Here is a 21291-nt window from a genome sequence, read left to right as displayed (position 1 = left end):
GTCCTCTTAGAAGGGTATTTCCTCAAAATATCTCACCTCTTGGAAGTATTCACACACACACACACACACAAACACACACCCCTTTCTTTTCACCATGGAAAACAATTTTGAAGCTATGCAATTTTTTCAAGAGCTTCTGAAGGGCCTGGGATGACAGAAAGGTCAGTCTTCCATTGAGAGATGTATGGAGAACAGTGTTATTTAAAAAAAAATAGAAACAAAAACAAAAACAAAATTAACATCCCTCCCCAGACACACATATATCTTATGGAAAGCACAAGGTCTGTTAGGCGCTCAGCAGCACAGAACCCTGTGCAGAAGCTGCAACCATCCTTGGGGGAAATACAGAAACTTCCAGGCATTTCCCCTAACCATTTGGTGCCATCAGCAGGGTTGCCTGGACCTGTGGTTCAATGGCAAGTGGCCCAGTCCAGGAAGCACTTCCAGACTGTCAGTCAGGCCCAAAAGGCATCTTGGTCCATTTTTTCCCGCACACATGCCCCTAATATGGGGCTAGTCCTGCGGCTGGGGCAGTGGATTTTGTAGGAGGATATCCTCCATCATCTTTGCTGGCCGATCCCAACGCCAGTTGAAATAACATGGTCATTCCATTTTTTAAAAGTCTCAAGGGAGCACGCACACCCTTGCCAGAAGTGATGGGCTCTGTCAAAACTGGGCATGATCCACTTCGTCCAGCCATGAGGCAGGACTTGCAGGGAAGTCTGGGTAGCCCCCGCTGCTCCCTGTGGAGAGGTCCGAGCCAGGTCCATTCCCTGCCAGCACCCTCAGGGGCTGGGGCACGCCCTGTCCGCTCTGCCCCACCAGGCTGAGGCCACCATCGGGGTAAACCAGGCTGGACATCAAGGGCTGGTGGCCAGGCAGGGCCTGCAAAGGGCTGGTAGGGCGGAGGTCATGATACTGGTCTGGAACTGGGAGTCCGCTGTGCTCCAGGGAGAAGCCTCCGTTGCCCCCAGCTGGCCGCCCCAGGGCAGGAGAGTTTTCCCCAAGGCTGCCATAGACTCCATTGGTGTGGCTGATCTCAGAAATAGATGGTTCATCTGGAAGAGGGGGGAAAAGAGAGAGCAGCTTTATTTATTTTTATTTTTACAAACTTTGTTGAATTTAAAAAAAAAAACAATCACCAAACATAACGTTGTTGTTGTTCAGTCGTTCAGTCATGTCCGACTCTTCGTGACCCCATGGACCAGAGCACGCCAGCCACTCATGTTTGGCTACTAACATGAGTTTGGCCAAACTGCGAGAGGCAGTGAAGGATAGGCGTGCCTGGCATGCTCTGGTCCATGGGGTCACGAAGAGTCGGACATAACGTATTGTCCTCCAAATGCATGTCCAGATGTTGCACATTGCAGGGTGTTGGGCTAGATGGCCCTTGGGATCCCTTCCAATTCCAAACCCTCCAAGTGTCCCTAATTTCCAGGGCCAATCCCAGATTTGCAGAAGCCATCCCATATTCAGATTTGAGTCCTATTTTCTTTGGAGAAATGTTAGAGGGTATAGAGTTATGCAACACCTGAACCAAGGAGATACAACCTTTAGAAGACATCTGAAGTCAGCCCTGTATAGGAAGTTTTTTTTTTTTTTAATACTTAATGTTTGATTATGTTTTTATATATGTTGGAAGCTGCCCAGAGTGGCTGGGGCAACCCAGTCAGATGAGTGAGGTATAAATAATATTGTTATTAATATGAAATGTTGTTTGTTGTTTAGTTGTTTAGTCATGTCCGACTCTTCATGACCCCATGGACCAGAGCACGCCAGGCACTCCTGTCTTCCACGGCCTCCCGCAGTTTGAAATAGGGCACCCCTATTTTCATTGGAGAAATGTTGAAGGGTATGCAATTCTACAATTCTATGTACCTGTGAAGGAGACCTCAGCGTCGCTGTCTGGGCCCTCTTCCTGGATGCTCTCCTTATCGGATTTAGAGTTCCCTCTTGACCGCTTCATGTTCCGGAAGTATTGCCCCCACCTCTGCCTCCCAGCGTCTTTCTTGAGCCGCTTCTCTTTCGCTCTCCGATTCTGGAACCAAACCTGAGGAGGCGGCCAGGAGAAGCTCTTAAATCTGCAACATTTAAGTGCTCCTGAGAAAGCCACTGCCATCCTGGGAGCTGCAATTCACCTCTCACTGCAACATGGACATTTCTCCAGAGATGTCCATCTCTCACTTATTTTTATTTTTCTGAGGTTTGGGCACTTGCTACAAGTTCAAGCTCTCATTTACAATATACAAGTTTATATTGACCTCTGAAGTTGTGGGATTCTGTCACCACAGAAATGCTATTATATATAGTTTCCATCAGGTATAGGTATACCTGTGAGTGTAGGGCGGTATATAAATGTTAATAATAATAATAATAATAATAATAATAATAATAATAATAATAATATAATCCCAGCATATGAACTTGATTCTTTAGTGTAGCAGCAACTACACGTTGGAACTCCCTGCCTCTAGGTATTTTGGCACCAGCTCAAACATTCATGTTTAGACAAGCCTACGCAGACGCTTAGAAAGTTTTGTACATTTTCAAGTATTGTTACTTGATTTTATTGTTTTATCTTTTTGTAAACTGCCTTGAAGGGTCTTTTTTTTAACAACCAGGCGGTGGTCTATAAATTTTATAACGTAAGCAAATAATATAATATATTGAAGATACACCACTTTACCCTGGCTTTGTGGTAGTAATTTGTTTTAAACTTTTGGGGGGGGGGTATTCAACTAAGTTTTATTCAGAGTAGATATGTTGGAATTAATGAAACTACCTTAGCCACGGTCATTCATTCCAGTAGGTCTACTCTGAGAAAAACTTAGTTGAAAAAAGCCCCGTGTTTTTAAATTGCTGTAACCTTGCGGTGAAGGGCAGGGAAGATATTGAATAAATAAATAAATATTTATTGGTATTCCTACCTCCAGTTAGCCATTTGTTACCTGAAGGTGTCCAAGCAGTTAATTTTTTTTATTAACAGTTAATTATCCAAGCAGATAAATATTTTTATTTATCGCTTTTGCATTACAGTACAACAATTCAAAACATGCATGTAATGCAACAAATAGACAATATTTAACAGCACATTTAAACGAGAAATTGCTTTGATGAATTTATTGCTCTGTTTGCTTTATTTGCATGTTATAAGGATTGCAATCTTTTGTTGTTCTTAATGCTATTGTGATTATTGTGCTCAACATCCATTGTTGGAAAAGCAGAACAAAAAAATATCAAAGCAAAGCAAATATGTAAATTAATAATTGTTTGTTTGTTTCATAAAATTTATACACCACCCAAATGTAAAAAAAAACCAACCCAACCCCCAAAACAGTTTACAAGCAGATAAAACAATAAAATCAAGAAAAATCTAAAACATACAAAAATACAAAAATAGATTAAAATCCACAACAACTTTCTAAGCATCTGGATAAAAAGGTAAAGGTAAAGGGACCCCTGACCATTAGGTCCAGTCGTGTCTAACTCTGGGGTTGCGGCACTCATCTCACGTTACTGGCCGAGGGAGCCGGTGTACAGCTTCCGGGTCATGTCGCCAGCATGACAAAGCCGCTTCTGGCGAACCAGAGCAGCACACGGAAACGCCGTTTACCTTCCCGCTGGAGCGGGATACCTTTGTCTGGATACCTTTGTCTAAATGAGAATGTTTTTAGCAGTTGCCAAAAAGAGTACAGTGAAAGCACCTGCTTGCTTGATATCCAGAGGCATGGAGTTCCAAAGCTACCACACTAAATTACCAAATTCTTACAAATGTATAATGGGTATTCTGTGGCACCTATATTAGTGCCAATTCTGCTGATTGAAGCACTCAAGAGAGTGCATGAGGGGTAAGGCAATCTCATAGGTAAACTTGTCCCAAGTTGTTAAGGTTTTATATATACTAACACTAACACCTTGAACTTGGCTCAGCAGCAAATCAGCAACCATAGCAGATCTCTGAGCACAGGTGTTATATGCTGACAAGGCATAAGTCCAGCCAGCAATTGTGCTTCAGCATTCTGCAGTGGCTGCAGCCTACGGATCAAGCATGAGGGAAGCCCCACAGAGGGCTCAGTGCAGTAATCCAACATTGAAGCAACCAGTGCACGAACCACTATGGTAATGCTTTCCCAGTTCAGGAATGGCTGCAGCTGTCACAGTTGGGTGACAGTTGATATTAATAACATATCAGCAACTATTTTCCCAACCCAGCACACACACTCCTCTCTCTTTCTCTTTATTTAAACAGTTTATATACGCTTAACTATAATGGTCTCTAAGCAGTTTGCATCTTTGCATCTATCACTGATTCAGAATCAGTAAAAATAATAATATAATCAAGCATTAGTTAAAATGCTTGCTGGAAAATGCCTGCCCCCCTACCTTGCCCCACCTACCCTCGTGTGGGGTCACTCACCTGGACCACCCTCATATCCAAGCCAGTCTCGGAAGAAAGCTGTTCCCTCACATGCCGGGCCGGCTTTGGGGAATTGTTGTATGCATTTTTCAAGGTTTCCAGTTGCTTGGCTGTGATTGTCGTGCGGGGTCTCTTCGCTGTGGACTCCGCTTCTGCAAATGTCCCCAAGAGACAAGGCATCAAAATCCCAAAGCTCCAGGAGCCACAAACCTATGACCCTAAATCAGCCCCCAGCCTATCCAATTCTCTGGGTTGTGTTTTTTTGTTTGTTTGTTTAAGAATTCTTTATTGGTTTTTTCATATATCCAAAACAATACAAGCAAACATTTTTTCACCCCTAACCTTGTCTCCCTACCCTCCTCAGAACAAAAAGTGTCTAGTAACTGTGTGTGTGTGTGTGTGTACATTCACGCTTTTCCATAAATTTCCAATAGGCCATATGACTTAGACATATTGAAAACCATATGACTTAGACATTACAAATGAAATAAAACCTGCCCAAACTTTTTAAAAGTCTTTTGTTATGTTGTTTCTCCTTCTTGTTCTAATTTCACATGTCTGTTCCCCCCCCCCAAATCTGAGATGTCCATTCAATCCACATAGCAGTGGAAAGAGTTCGCCAGTGCTTCATTTCTCTGGTCTCTTTTGAACTAATGGAATAAACAATTCAACATAAATGGGACTGAACTCTATAACAAATCCTGCATAACAGGAGACTGGACGAGGTGACCTTTGGCATCCCTTCCAAATCTACAATTCTACAATTCAATTCTATGGAATCAATTTACTAATTGTACTGTTCATATTGTACTATTGGAAAACCTGGCAACCTAAACTTGCATCTTTTATTTCTTCATTAATCCCAATATCACATCATCCAGATTTTTTCCCAGTAAGGGAGAAATAATTTGGGAATCCAAATATTTACACACATAGTGAGATTTCTATACCAATAATCAGCCTCCATTAACCGAATAAAATAAACTTTGCCAAATCTTAACACAAGCTGGATTTAATTTAATCAAATTAATAATTTTATTATAAAAGAGTGTGTAAAAATACAAGCTCTGAGGCCTTGACAAAATATGAAAATTTATTAAACACAATGGATAGAGGCAGGGGGAAGAGTTAGTTTCTAAATGGTACTCTTTATTGCTTAATGCAACTTATGGATTTATGGAACCCCTTCAAAAAATATGGGAACCAGATATCAGCACACAAATTCTTCTAATGGATTGGAATAAAATTTAGGAATCAACACCTCTAAAATCTGTTTCCAATTTTCTTAGGGAAACTGACCCAGTGACTCTGGCTCTGCCCATTTCCACCATAAACCCCATGGCAGATTTCCCCTGATAGAATGTGGCCCTCAACAGAAAATACCTCACCCACCCCAGGTGTAAAGAGAGGTTGGAGAACTTCCAAAGCAGATAAAACTCCATGTGACAATGAGTGTGCCAAGCCACTCCCTACTAGGGGAGGCAACCCTCTCAAAGTAAGCACCACTTTGTGACCATTATGGTGAAAATGATCCATAAATACTGGAGATGAAATAACAGGGAGCCTTCTGGGTGCGACCCACCTCTCTGCTTGGCCGTCTCGTAGTCAGCTTTGCAAACCAGGCGGCTGTCCTCCATGAGGTAGAATTCATCCCCTGTGGCCAGCTGCCGCTTGCAGACAACACAGGAGAAGCAGTGGAGGTGGTAGACGAAGTCCTGGGCTCTCCGCACAACCTGTGTTGGAGGAATCCCCTGTTGACAGGCCGCACATTTGGTCCCAAACCTCCTGTTTGGTCATTGAAAGGAACAAAGCTTTAGTTGTGATTCTTGCATGGCAGAGGGTTGGACTAGATGACTCTTGGTACCCCTTCCAACTCTAAAATCCTATGATTCTGTAAATTAATATGTTCTGGTTCCTTCCTTGAAATTTTCCTTTCATTGCTGAAAAAGGACCATTTGCCTTGCAGAGAGTTGGACTAGATCAGGGTTTCCCAAACTTGGGTCTCCAGCTGTTTTTGGACTACAACTCCCATCATCCCTAGCTAGCAGGGCTAGTGCTCAGGGATAATGGGAATTGTAGTTCAAAAACAGCTGGAGACCCAAATTTGGGAAACACTGAATTAGGTAATCCTTGGGATCCCTTCCAATTCTTTGGTTCTATGATGCAAAGAAAATGATCCCATGGTCAACTGGCAGCTCTATTTATTATTTACTTATTCATAAAATATTGTATGCTGCTCAATTGTAAAAATAAAAAATCTCAAAGTCATTTTACAAAAAAAGATAAATCATTAAAATGGTCACTAAGAAAAATTAACAATAATGTAAGAAATTCAAAAAGTTAAAAAAATAGACTAAAGACAAATTAAAACTCATCTTTAATTAAACAACTGCAGCAAAGTCTCTTGAAATAAATCAGCAGGGACAAATTTTATCTCATAAAATTTATACATTGCTTGATAGTAAAAAAACAACAACAACCTCAAAGCTGTTTCCAAAAAGGATGAAACAATAAAGTTACCAATAGGAAGAATTAATAACAATTTAAGACTTTTGAAAAGTTACAATAACAATAGACTAAATTAAAACTCACACCAACTTTCTCAATGTCTGGAGAGGTTTATCTAAACAAACAAAAAATGTTTTTAGCAGGTGCCAAAGAGTACCCTGAAGAAGGTGCCTGCCTGATATCAATAGGCAGGGAGTTCCAAAGTGTAGGTGCTACCACACTGAAAGATTTGAGAACTTACAAATGGGGGATTTATTGTACAATTCTGCTGTTGAAGAGACCCAAGAGCATGCTGGGACACTTTCCCAAGAAATGGACACAGAGTGAAATCTGGAGTCATGTGCACTCATCCCCCTGAAAGTCCATAATGCAAGTGCAAGTGGTATGGGGAGCTTCATGATGGGAAGGGAATTCTGTCCATGCCCAAGCAAAGCCTGGTTGTTGCAGGTGGATCAGGCCAAAGGGGGCCCATCTAGTCCAGCATCCTGTTCTCACAGCAGCCAAATGCCCCCAAGAACCTAGGAATTGAGATAGACTGCCTCTGGACCTGGAGGTTCCATAAGAATATAACAAGAGCCTGGCTGCTGGATTGCGCTAAAGAGAGTGTATGTCATACAGCATCCTGTCCTCACAGTGACAAACTAGATGCCCATTATGGGAAGCCCACAAGCAGGACCCAAGCGCAACAGCAACTCTCTGGTTCCCCACCACCTGGTGTTGAGGAGTAGACTGCCCCTGGGCATGGGGGTACCACTGTCACCATAAACCTGGCCACAATGAGGACAGGTGGCTGGATTAGACAGGCCATTGGCCTGATCCTGCATGGCTCTGCTGGTGTTCTAATGCCTCCAATGGACAACTCTTTCTTTTGCTTTTGCTGGATATGAATTGGCCTGAGTCCTACCTCCAGGCAAGGCTTGCGATTCTTTAGTTGTGATTCCTGCATTGTAGGGGCTTGAACCAGATGGTCCTTAGGAGGATCCCTTCCCCTTCTTTGTGATTCTTTGATTCTGTGACCTTATTTTGTTGCACAGGGGGTGGATCCCAACAGGGATCTCCCCTTAGGAAACGCACCCCCTTGTGGCCCATTTGATCCCCCTCCTCCTCCACCCCCAGGACTCACTTAAAGAAGTCCTCCTTGCAGTAGACGCTCTCCCCGCGACTGAAGCACTTCTCCGCTAGCTGGACTTGACAATCACTGCACTTCAGGCACTTGCTGTGCCAGTGCCGGTCCAGCACCTTCAGGATGAAGCGGTCCACAATGTGCTGGTTGCACCCTGCGCATAACGGGACCTCTGTCGGGGAGAAAGACACAGAGACACCTGTCAAGCCAGGTGTTTGCAACCTTGCAACAGGTTTGATGCAGCAGCAAAAAAAGGCTAATGTGATTTTAGGTCAGAGCAAGGGAAGGAATAGTACTTCTCCATTCTGCCCTGCTCAGACCTCACCTGGAGTCCAGTTTTGGGCACAACATTGCAGGGGGCTTAACTAGATGGCTTTTCGGATCCCCTCGGTGTCAGACGGAGTGTGAGAGGTGGGGGCACTGAGCTTTCTGCGTTGCACAGGGTGCTGCTGAAATTTGAGAGCCAAAGTCTGTCAGTGGCCCCCTTCTAGAATGCTATGATCCTTTAGCTGTGATTCCTGCAGTGCAGGGGGCTGGACTAGATGGCCCTCATGGTCCCTTCCAATTCTGCAGTGCTATGATTCTAATACACCAATGATTAAAAACAAACAAACACCATTTTTAAAGCATTCTAAAAGAAGTTTAAAATATTCTCCCAGCCACTGATCTCTATGTTCCCAGAAACAAAGACTTTCCCTTCAAACTCAACGATTCTATGATCCCTCAAAGGTCTTTATGGCCGGTAAATACAGTGATAAATAAATAAATTAAAATTAAAAACATAATAGAATATATCCCTTACAGGTGTTAAAAAGAAAACAACCTGGAGATTTTAGAGACATGCAGATTAGTTCACTCAATTAAGTAATTGAGTGATTAATCTAGGCATCTCGCTCTCCTTTCACTTCTGCCTCTTGCGCGCCCAGTTCTTGAGCGGTCACACAGCGCCTTGCGGTTGGATGCCGGAGAGCCTTTTTCGGGACTGGGGAGCGCAATGTCTATCCTGCCCCCCCCCCCAATTCCACTGGTATCCCCAGGAACTGGGAGGTGAGGAGACAGAGAGAAATGGTTTGCTTAAGGCGCAACCCGATCCTAAGGCACAGTGGCTCAGAAGCAAGGTAGCAGGATCGTGGCCTTGGGAGACGGGGTCACCTGTTGCATTGCTCATTTTTGCTGCGGCTTCCTCCGCCGCCCCCATTTGTCCTTTTTAAAAAAAGTATTTATCGATTTTCCAAGGGGCTAGTGCGCAGGGGGGGGGGGTCTTCCTCCGCCCTCCCATTGGTCTGAACCTACCCACGTCGCCTTCCTTCTCCACCACCGCCATCAAGTCCCATCAAAAAACGAATCAAGTCCCATCAAAATCACCGCCAAAAATAGGAAAGCTAAATTATTGCTGTTCATTTTTCCATACTGGTATTTTTATGGTTTGTGTAAACTGCTTTGAGGGTGTGGGTGAGTTTTTAAACAATACAGCGGTGTATAAATTTTACTAAATAAATATACTATAAAGCTTCCCTCCCCGACCGCGCGCGCGCCCAGTCGCGGGCAGGGCGCAGAAACAAATCAAGGCTCAAAATGTGGTTTTAAAACATCCAGCCCTGCCTCGTTTTTGCCTGGAACTTTCTTTGCTTTTCCTTCGCGTTTTGTTTCTTTTTAATTTTATTCTGTTTTTATATTATTATTATTCTGTTGTTTGTTTGTTTGTTCTGGAAATTTGGGTTTTGACGAGTTCCAAGTGCCTCCCCCACCCCCTTTTTATAACACAAGGCTGGTTTTCGTTTTCATTCGCGGCACTCGTCACATCTCCGAGAGTATTTTTGTGCGCGCTCCTGGTTTATTTTAGATCCTTCCTTTGCTTGAACTTTTTCTGGAGAAAGACGCCAGCGCTTCAGATGCATTGCTTTTGACACAGAGGTTCGGGATTTTAGGACTCACCTTAAATTTAGGGTCGTGTGTTGTTTTAAATGTTTTTTTTAAAAATACTGGGTTTTAGTGCTGCAACCCGCCCTGGGACCTTAGGGTGAAGGGCGGGCAATGAATAAATTCATGATGATGATTAATCTATTTGACGTTTATTGTTGTTTGAACTATCACAGTCGCATCAACCACAGGAATACACACACACACACACACACACACACGCTACAAAATTGAGGAACAGCTTCAACCGAAATATGCCTTTACATTAATTTACAGCAAAATAATATGAAAATGAATGAAAATTGCTGTTGTTGTTGTTGTTGTTGTTGTTAATTCGCATTTACCTATATCTATATCTATAAAACTGAAAATAAATCCTGATAGCTCTTTATTTGGAAAATTAAACAAAACACAGTGTATAATTGGAGGAGGGCGAAAAAGATAAAGTTTTTGTCTTTCTTAGTTCAGGGAGACACTCAACTAAACATATAAAGTGTTGTTGTTGTTGTTGTTGTTGTTGTTGTTGTTGTTGTTGTTGTGATGTGGAAGAGGATCCAAGCGCTTGAACCCAATCAAGTTGTTCCCCTCCTGGGCCGGAACTTGACTCCACCCTTCACCAAAAAAGCCGGAATGACTCATTTGAGTGTCAGTTTCTACACATGATTTCCTTTCTCTTGGTTCCAGACACGTTTTGTGAGAAGAGCAACCAACATCCAGGACGGGTCATTTCTTAATCATTTTCACGAAAAGCGACCACAAAGACTCTGTGATTCCTGTACTGCGGAGGGCTGTACTACATGATTATATGGGCCCCTTCCAACTCTACTATGATTCTATTAGTCTTCGCAAACGAAATAAATAAAAATAGTTTCCAAAACAAAATAACCTTCCCCAAACGAAATTTAAAAAATCCCCAGGTTTAAAATAATAACAGTTCTCCAGCTTGACCCTTACTAGGCTCAAGTTTCCGGGGGGGGGCCTTGATTTCTTTTTACGGTTTTTATTTCCCTTTTCGCCGGAGAGCAGCTGGAGATATGTTCAGGGGCGAAAACGCCCCCGCACCCAATCACAAGCCGATGCATTTACCAGGACGGGGATAACTCAGTTGCATGGAGCAGTAAAACTCTCAGGAACCCTTCCACCCTTTCTTTAAACCACAAATAAATAGCATAAACAAATAGTTACCACCACCACCCCCTTTTAGCTATTATTGGGAATTTTTTCTTTAAAAAGGCAAAAAAACACTCTGGTCCAATATTTTCTCCGCTGCGACTAAAACAACCCTGTGTGTATGACTGGCCGGTTGGCATTCATTCCCTATTTTACTTTATAATGATGGTGATTATTATTATTATTATTATTATTATAAAAAACAACTGAATTTTTGATGCCATTGAAAATGCAAACACAACTTAAAACTCAAAATCGAAAATCAAGAATATCTAGGGAGACATTTCTGTATATACCTGAAACCCACTCAGTTTCGGAGAAGGTTACATTATAATACAGTATGCTGATTTCCGATTGTTGATATTCATTGTTTCTCTTTCTTTATTATAGGAATCAGCTAGCCATGGGGATAATAATAATAATAATAATAATAATAATAATAATAATAATACGGATTGATAGAACCAGACCATACTATATGATGAAGCAATAAAATCATGCCCAACAGCATGGAAATTATGGGGGTCCCCTTTTTGCCTTGAGCTTTTAAGATAATTTTTCTAATAATATAATATAATTAATATAATATACATTATACACAAACATATAATCAATCAATAAGTTTATTGTTCTAGCCAAAGGCCATGAGAAGTTCGTAGCAATATATTCATAAAATAATACAGAGCTTACATCCATGATATAAAGTATAAACCAACATCCATTGTGTAAGATCAAAATCTGAAATAGATTTCCCTTTTTAAAGTGTTTCAGTTCTAGAGCTTATGTTGATATTTTTTAGGCACCCCCGTTTCCCCTTTCAGCCCGTTCCCTACGTTTGTGTTCCTTCTGCGAAGTATAAGATAGTCGTTTATATGATTTATATTAGCCGTCCATATATATATATGGTGGGAAAGGTCCGATTCGGCGGAGGGGCTCTCCAAATCTTCCTCCCTCGCAAGAAGTTTCTTGGCGGCCCCGATCCACCGATCATTCTTTCTCTCTCCCGCTCAGCCAACACCCCCGACCCCAGCCCCTTTCCGATCTCCCCTTTCCGAGATGGACGGACAACTCTTTTTCGGACGTCTCCCCCCCCACCCCGCATCTGGGGGAGAGGGAGCAAATCCGAAGACAGAATTGGGAGCGCGCTCCCTTTCCCCTCCCTCTACCCCGCAATATTTTATTTGGGTGGGGACTTGTCTCACTTCAGATGAGCGCCCCCCCCCCCAATCTTACCTCTGCGGGCCAGGAGGGCGAGGAGCGTCTGGGTGCCAACGGGGGGCTCCATCCTGCCGCACCTCCAAACTGGGTAAGGCGGACGTAGGAGACTGGGGGGCGGGGCGGAGAGGAGACCTGCGGGAACCGCCCCTTTAAGGTGCGCGGTCGGGGGAAGCCCAGCCTGCCCGCTCACCTACCCGCCCGCCGCTTCAGCACCACGGACAGCGACAGTGCAGCCTGGTATTCTGAAGCAGCCGGCAGGAAAGCCGCTCTGAGTTTTTGTTTTACAATCACAACGTGTATACGTTTTACTAAATTTTACTAAATAAATAAAGGCCCGGCGGAAACATAAGGAACATACAATTAGCAGAGAACTAAAATGTTGTCTTAAAGGTTTCGAAAGAACTAATAAGAGGAGACTAAAATATTATCATCAATATTTCACAATAAGAACTCAAAACCTCCCCTGAAAGAAATAGCTTGGCTACTGGGAGTTCCAGCCAAAGCGTTGCCTCCCTGAGTGAGTCTCTGAGTTGGTTTATTTGCTTCACGGTACACCGTGAAGGAGCCCCTTCGGCGCAGAAGACGAATGGGGGCCTAAGTATTCCTGACTAGTGGCCATCCAACCTCTGTTTTAAAACCTCCAACGAAGGAAGCTTACCCTTTTTTATATATATAAGCGGGGGATAAACCTGCCATGCCGTGGAGAAGCTGAGCTTTGGGCATATCGAGGATCCCTGTCTTCAAATAGGCTTGATCTGCATTTGTGTATTTCTTGTGAGTCGCTTTGAGGCCAAGGTGGTCAGACGGATTAAAATATACATAAACCTTACCTTTTTTAAAAAAATATACATAACAATAAAGGGTTTAGAAATCACTCAGTCACTCGATCAGTCAATCCTTTTTTGTTGCTGCTGAAAGAATCCATCTCCCTCTTCGTTATATTTCTATTATTTATTAATTAATTTCATATTTATATCATACAATTTACACACTGCTTTGAGGGGGGAAACCTCAAAACAGTGTCCACAAAAGATGATATGTCTGAGAAAATTTCGCAGCTAGAGTTTGAAACTTGCACAGAATTAAAACGCTATAACAACTTAACATTATTTCTATTATTAATTATTAATTAAGCCTATATTATTTATTATATGTATATCCTGACTTTTCCCTAGACTCCAGGTGGCCACAAATTAAAAGGCAGAGAAAATACAAAAAGTTAAAAGCATGCGAAAGAATACATATAAACCAGCCTGACAGTTTCATGGGGAAATGGACTTTTTGTGATGTTTTGGAACAACAATTTCAAACCTTATGCTGCTTTTAACCAGCTGTGACACGATTTCTTTATGAGCTTTATCTTTGGTTTATTATGTTTAAAAATAAAAGAGAATGATAATAAAAACATGCGAAAGGTAATCTTTGAAAAGAGAACTGAACTCTTCTGCATGTCCTTATTATGCCGTTGCTCAGACTTTGCTCCCTTGGACGTGAGACCCGTTGACAGATAAAAGGCACTTTGCCAAAAGCCCCTGCCCCCGCCCAACTTTCTACAGCTAGAAATCCTGCCCTCTAGGCTCTATTACTCCCTGAGCTGCTGGTTTTCTAGTGGCAAGGGCCAGTTTTACCAGCGTTATAAATGCCCCGCCCCCACTGGCAGACCCCAAAAGGCGACTTTCTGCAACCTGGCAGGTCCTCAAAGGCACTAATTCCTGCATTGCAGGGGGTTAGGCTAGATTACCATTGGGGATCCCATCCAACTCTGTAGTCCTATTACAGTACCTCTAAAGGTGGTGGATTCTCCTTGCAAAGGAAACTCAGGAAGAAAAAGGAGCGCAAGGAACAGGTCCCCCACATACACAAAAAAAGGATGGCCCTTTGCTCTGGCTACAGGCGTCTTTCACTGCCCATGGATCAATGGGTGGGGGGTGCCTGGGGAAATCAAGGCGAGAGCCCAAGATCGATGGTGCACAGCAGGCAGGTGGGGTCGAGGAGTTCCCCAGAAGGAGAGTGAGGAAAACAGGCAGGAGAAGATGGATAGGGGTGTTCCTCTGGGAGGGGCCAGGGAGGCCGGACTCCGAAGGGACTTGGTCTTCGAAGGTCCCGGGTTGCCCCGAAGAGGTCCTGAAAGTCCAAGTCTGGGACGCTTTCCCCGTACACAGAATCACAGAATTGTAGAGTCATAAGGTACCCCCAAGGGCCATCTAGCCCAACTCCTTGCCGCGCAAGAATCGCAACTAAACCACCCCATGAATCAAACCAGCGGTATGTAATTTTACTTGGGCTATGTAGATTGCCTTCAGATCCTATCTGATAACACTGCATTTTGCAGAATCTTGTGTAAGCTTTTTTTTTTTTTTTTTTGGAAACTAAATACAGCTTGTGTGTGCAATGCAAAATATAATTTATGCAACATAAACATTCTGCAAGTCTGCTTTGACGCCATGTGGATGACAGCATGCAAGGACTATTGCTATTTATTTATTTATTTATTTATTACATTAATTATTAATTTATTAACTTTATCTACCACCTTTCATCAAGAGACCTCAGGGCGGTTTATAGCATAAAACAAAGAATACAATTTAAGATCAATTTCAGTTTCTTTAAAAAATAATGTTGCTGTTTTACTTTTGAATGTATTCACTTTTCCTACCAATAACTTCATGGTTTTATTCTTCTCATAAACCACTTTGGGGCTTTTAAACCATCAAGTGGGAAATAAAGATTATGAAATAAATAAGTGATAAAATTACATAGTTAGTTATTCAGTTTATATCCCACCCTTCCCCTGAAGGATATAAATTGAATATTATTATTATTATTATTATTATTATTATTATTATTATTATTATTATTATTATTATTATTTTGGGAAGCAACTATTTTTATCTGCTGTGATGTGTGTGTGTGTTTTTTAATTATTGCTTCCCCCCCCCTCTGTTTACGCTGCATTTTGTTTGTTTCTATTTTAACTGTAACCTACCTCAAGCTCCTCTTGGGGGAAAGGCTATCAAAAGGAATATAAATATAATAACACTTATTATTATTATTATTATTATTATTATTATTATTATTATTATTATTATTATTATTAACTAATAATATGTTCGCCTCACTCCCAGCGTCTAAAAAGCGGCAACTCTCTCTTTCTCTCTGGGTTGCCTCATGAGCTAATCTCAGGCCCCTTCATACTGTGTGTTGGCAATATGCAAAGTTATTTAAATTTAATTTGCTAATGGGCCGGAGGAAGGCAATTTAATCAGCTAAAAGGTTCCCGAGCTGGATGAGTTACTGCCCGTTATTCTCCAGCCTTTCCTTTTGGGGGTCCTTTTCCTCGAAGGCAGCATCCCACGACGACGGGTGGGGGAGAAAAGCACCACGACCCTCACCAAGGAAGGGCAAGCTGACCCCACCCCCACCCCCAGGAATTCAGGACTGGGAGACACCCCCGGCCCTCTTTTGGATGAGATGGGGAAAGGTGGCAAAGTGGGGAGGGACAGGGACAGAGGGAGAACACTAGAATCATAGAATCGTAGGGCTGGTAAGGACCTAAAAGTCATTTCCACCCCCTTGCCCCACAATGCAGGAATCCTAGCTAAAGCATCCTTGACAGATGACCATCAAACCTCTGCTTAAAAGTCTCCAATGAAGGGGAGTCCATCACCTTCCAAGGGATCTGGATGGCTTTTGCAGTCAGATTCTGCCCCCACCCCCACCCCCACCCCCGCCAATATTTATTGGAATCACCAGGCTGGGTGCTGAGAAATTCTGTGCAGCCCAAAAGCTTTCCAGTGCTATTCTGGGCCACCAGAAATCTACCATTCTGCTTTAACTTTTACCCCCAGGGGGTTTGCAGCTCCATTCCTCTGATTGCAATCTGGTCTGTTTGTGTGTGGGGGGCAGAATTAACTTGTACTCCACCCTGGAAGCTGTTGGTGAAGGATGGGTAATAAGTCCAAAAAAATCACATTGTGTTGCCCTCCATTGCATTATGTCCTACGTAAGACTATTTTCAACCTGCTGTAACAGGATTTATTTCCCTTTATATTTGGTTTATTTGGTTTATTAATAAAATTAATATTTTTTAAAAAAAAAAAGCCCAAAAGGGGGTTATGGGTGGCTCACCCCTGAATTTCAAATGTGTCTTTTTGACTTTGATTCACCCAGACTAAAAAAATAAAAAATAAAAAATCATTCTCAGGACAGGAAATTCACTGCCCCATTCCAGTTCCTTAGAGTAGAGTGTATTTAAACAAGAAGAAAAATGGAAGGGGAGTAGCTGAGAGTCTAAGTCATCAGAGAAGGCCAAAAATCCCAAACCCCAGAATATTAAACATGGAGAAATGGAGGGAAGTCTCAAGATGCCCCCAGAGGCAGAGGACTGCCTTGCATGGGATGGCACCAGAGGCCATAGATCTGGCTGACACCCCTGTTTTCTTCCCACGGCATCGAAAAAATTCATTTTAATTTATGAAGGCCATTCAAAAGTATTGCATGCCTATTGGCAGGCCACACTCAGCAGCCCAAATACAATGTCTGCTGGACCCTTGAATTCCACAGAGATTGCCAAAAGGATTTACTCTCCAGGAAGGACAAGGCCAGGAATTGTGCACTTTGATTCTGGCTGTCCATCCATTCATCCATCCTATCTGGTGTAGAATTCTCATGCCTAAACATACACAAAGATAATTGTGCTTAACCTAAGCTACCTTGCAGGGTTGTTGTGAAAATTCAATGAGGATTAGAACCCAGGAGGTAACCAGGGTTCAAATCCCCACTTGGGCATGAAGCTCACTGCGGGACATTGGGCTGTTTACTGTCTTCTCTCAGCCCAACCTACCTTCCTCATAAGGTGACCAAGGGTCTGGAAACCAAGCTTTATGAGGATTGGGCTCTCAAATGGAAGATGGAGCAAGCTTGTTTCTTCCTGCTCCAAAGGGTAGGACTTGAACCAATGGCTTCAAGTTACAAGATAAGAGGAATAATTTTCTGAGTGTAAGAGCCTTTAAACAATGGAACAGACTCCCCCAAGAGTTGGTGGACTTGCCTTCCTTGGAGGTTCTTAATGAAAGGTTGAGATTCCTGCATTGCAGGAGGTCGGTCTAGATGACCCTCAGGGTCCCTTCCAACTCTACATTTCTATGATTCTACTGTTCTGGGTATTCAGTGAGGACTAAAAAATGGGAGAGGCCAGGATTCAACTGAAGCTCAATGGGCCATGAAACTCAATGGGTATGAACTTGGTGGTCTGTCACTGCCTCCTCTCATCCTAGGCTCCCTTGCAGTGTTGTTGTGGGGATTAAACCAGGCATAGGCAAACTCGGCCCTCCAGATGTTTTGGGACTACAACTCTGATCATCCCTAGCTAACAGGACCAGTGGTCAGAGATGATGGGAATTGTAGTCTCAAAACATCTGGAGGGTCAAGGTTGAAGAAGCCTGGATTGAACGAAGAAAGGGAGAGAACCATGTATGCTGAATTGAGATCATTGGAGACATAAAAGGGGGGGGGGAATAAAAAGGCAATACATAAACGAATAGTGCAAATGGGGGCAATACTTTTAAGTCATTTTAAAATTGTACTTTAATGCTGAAATCTGCCCAGGGCCCTTTGGGAGAAGGGCAGGTAATAAACAATAATAATTTCAATTCAATAAGTTTATTGCATTAGGCAAAGGTATTGACAATTTCATTGTGATTTAGCAACCTACCAGCATAGTATTAATACTGTAGTGAAGAACACACAAAGAATCCTAGAGTTGGAAGGGACCTCAGGGGTCATCTATTTATTTTATTTTCTAAAATTTATACATCGCTTGACTGTAAAAAAAAACAACAACAACTCAAAATGGTTTACAAAAGCATAAAACAAAAGAATCAAGAACAATTCACAACCTTTACTTTAAAACATACAAAAACATAAAATACTAAAACCACTTTAAATTACCTCCACTCTCTAAGCATCTACAAACAAAGAATGTTTTTAGCAGTCACCAAAAAGAGTTCAGCAAAGGCGCACGCTTCATATCAATAGGCTGGGAGTTCCAAAGTGCAGGTGCTGCCACACTAAATGATCAAGTTCTTACAAATTTGGAATGGGTATCATGTGGCTCAAACATTCTATGGTCTTTTAAATGTTTTTGTGGGCGGGGTGGGGGTGTTGGTTTGTTTTTGTTTTTATTATGTATTTTGTGTTCTCATTTAGTATTTTTATGTTCAGATGAAAAGCAGTATACAATTAGTAGTAGTAGTAGTAGTAATTCCACTGCTCAAAGCGGTTGAGTAGGCATGTGTTGTGTAAGTTGCCTTTGTAAGTAAACTGGTCCCAAGTTGTTAAGGGCTTTATATACTAACAGTAACACTGAGTGCTTTGCAGAAATCAGTACTGAAGTAACCAATGCATGAACTACTGCGACCAGCCTTTCCCGGTCCATGCATAGCTGTGCAACCAGCTGCAGTTGGTAAAAAGCACTTCTGGCAACTAAGGCTTCATGGGCTTCCAGTGATTGGCAGAGCTGGATTCAGAAGCACCCCCCCCCCCCCAAGTGCTCCTTCATGGGGAATGCAAACCCACACAGGCAAGGCGACTCACCCGTTTCTCGGACTCGGGACATCTAAGCCAACCTCCTGTAATGCAGGAATTGCAGACATCCAAATAATAGTAATAATAACAACAGTATATATATATATACACTGTTTCAAATTAAGTATATATGTATACTTAATTTGAAAAACAAATAACAAATGAACAAAATAATGTTGTTGGTTTTTTTTAAAAAAAGAAAAACAAATTCCTTGTAGTGCAAGACTGACCAAGTCGACTCTAAAGTAAGCCTCATAGAGTTAAGCGGAGCTTGCTCCTAGGAAAGCGAGTGCAGGGCTGCGAGGCTCCCAGACCCACCACCTCTGGGAATTGTCCCCATTCATTTCCTTGATCCTACTTTACTTTACTTTACAATTTAATTTAATCTAATCTAATTTTATTTTATATTTGGGAGTTGGCGCCCAAAAAGTTTAACTTGGCACCCAATAGGGGTAACGCGTGGGTGTATTTCAAGGGATAAAAGGGTCGCCTGTTATTAATTAATATCATTATCATTATTTCTTCTTTCTGTCCCCACCCCCCAAAAAGCACCCCTTAAGGAGCAGGCAGGGAGGGCCTTTATGGAGGAGAGAAAATCCCCCTAAGGCGCGAAAAAATGTCCTTCTTCTTTCTCCCCCCCCCCAAAATGGTCTTATGTCCACACACAAAATAATTACACCCTCCCCCCAAAAATCAGGTCCCACATTAATTTATTTACTTCTTTGTTTATTTATAAAAATATTTATGATATTTGAAGGACTCCTAACCTACATACCCCGCCCCCTCCGACTATGTTTCCTCTTTCTTTCTTTCTTTCTTTCTTTCTTTCCTTTTTTTGACTTCTATAAAGGAATTTCGATTGCTTTTGTACCACGCGAATAGAAAAAGAGATGCGAAAAGCGGATTGGAGCGGGGGTCTCCCCGATGGATCTCCAAGAGATCCAGACACGGCTCGATCCCCGGCTGGGGAGGATGAACTTTGGAAAAGGATTCCCTCCGTTGCTTCTCAGGACAACCCACACCCTCCAGCACCAAACTAATATTTTTTAAAAAACAAAAACAAAATGAATGAATACACTGACATCCAGTAAATAAGGTCGCTGCAGAAAAAGACCGAAGGAGATGCAAAGTCTCGAAAATTTCCTTACAGGAAATCAACCATAATTAGGAGGAGAAATTAATAATAGTTGTTACAATAGTAACGATGATAGCAGTGATAGTCATAATAGTTGTAATAATTTGTAGTAGTGCAATAAAGTTGGTAGTAACAGTAACAGTTGTAATAAAATCAGTACCAATAGTGCTAACAGTTCGGAGTATAATAATAGCACCAAAGAGTAGCAACATCCCGACTGGATCCCTGGCACCTCCTGCTCTGCTCTGCTCGTCTCCAAAGAGCGACTTGAGGCACCTGCAGCCCACCTGCCCTCACCAGAGCCCGGAGCCCCCAAGTTGTAGCAGCGCCTTCCTGGAGCGCCAACTTCCCATCCCCGCTAACACCGGTTGCCTTCTCCTCCTTAGATCCCCGCAGACTTGAAGGAAAGTCGCGCGTTCTGCGGGTTTCTTCTTTCCTTCTCTTTCTTTAAAACCATTCCTTTCTTCCCTTCTGCCTCCGTTTCCTTCAAAGTGCTTCTCAAGCTTTCCTTCCTTAATTTATCTTTTCCCGTCTCTCTTTCCCCACTCGGACCCCCAGGCCAGATGGCCGCCCCAACGGCCAAGCCGCCTCCTCCGCGCGCCGCCACCCCGTCGGGTCCCCCTTACCTGCGTTCCGGCCGAAGGCGCAGGCCTCGGCGGGGGCCGCTTTCTCGGCCCGGGCTCGCTCCAAGAGCATCGTGCTGGGGCAGAAAGTGAATCGAGGTCCCTGTTGGGGTTTCGGGGAAGGGGAAGGCACGCAAAGACACCCAACCTCAGAGGGAGCTCTGACTGCCAACCTGGAGCTCCGGGCGCTGCTGCTTCGACTGCAGCGGGTCCACGTTACATTCCCTCCGCGGAGCCCGGGCTGCGTCAGGTCGACCTCTGGCTGTTCCCTGCGATGCTGGGAAGGGTTTTGGGTGGGGGAGAGGGAGAGGGAGGGGGCGACAGGACTAGCAGCAGCGAGGGATATCCCCTGGCAAAGCTTGTGGGCGTCACTTGAGCGGACCCCCCTCCCCTCCCCAGGGGGCGCTCCTCCTCCTCTTCTCCCCACCTCCCCTCCCCCTTCCCGGGTTCACTTCCCATACCAAGAAGCTTCCTTAACATAACAAAGCCCCCCAGAGCCGTTGGAAAGCCAGGCGAGGCGCTGGAGTTGTCCGCGGTGCTGAAGGGACGCCTGGCGGGCTTTTATCCGCCAGGCGTGCTGGCCAACCCTGTC

The 21291-nt window shown here is 43.2% G+C and overlaps 1 protein-coding gene across 1 annotated transcript; it reads right to left on the bottom strand.

Moving 5' to 3' along the window:
- Positions 1 to 491: 491 nt before the first annotated feature.
- Positions 492 to 20879, bottom strand: LHX3 (LIM homeobox 3). Its single transcript, XM_033137550.1, has 6 exons — positions 20703 to 20879; positions 8049 to 8220; positions 6000 to 6202; positions 4418 to 4569; positions 1879 to 2050; positions 492 to 1058 (listed from the first exon to the last, which is right to left on the bottom strand). Exons 1-6 carry the CDS (start codon positions 20770 to 20772, stop codon positions 667 to 669), a joined length of 1161 nt encoding a protein of 386 aa, XP_032993441.1. The 5' UTR covers positions 20773 to 20879; the 3' UTR covers positions 492 to 666.
- Positions 20880 to 21291: the final 412 nt, after the last annotated feature.

The sequence above is a fragment of the Lacerta agilis genome, chromosome Z, assembly GCF_009819535.1.
Source record: "Lacerta agilis isolate rLacAgi1 chromosome Z, rLacAgi1.pri, whole genome shotgun sequence".
NCBI lineage: Eukaryota > Metazoa > Chordata > Lepidosauria > Squamata > Lacertidae > Lacerta > Lacerta agilis.
This window is presented reverse-complemented; position numbering and strand designations above follow the sequence as displayed.

Coding starts and splice junctions, on each gene's coding strand:
- LHX3 (XM_033137550.1), bottom strand. CDS start 20,772: ATGCTCTTGGAGCGAGCCCGGGCCGAGAAAGCGGCCCCCGCCGAGGCC. Junction 8,221..20,702: donor CGCCTTCGGCCGGAACGCAG/GTAAGGGGGACC, acceptor TCTCCCCGACAG/AGGTCCCGTTATGCGCAGGG. Junction 6,203..8,048: donor TGCAAGGAGGACTTCTTTAA/GTGAGTCCTGGG, acceptor ATGACCAAACAG/GAGGTTTGGGACCAAATGTG.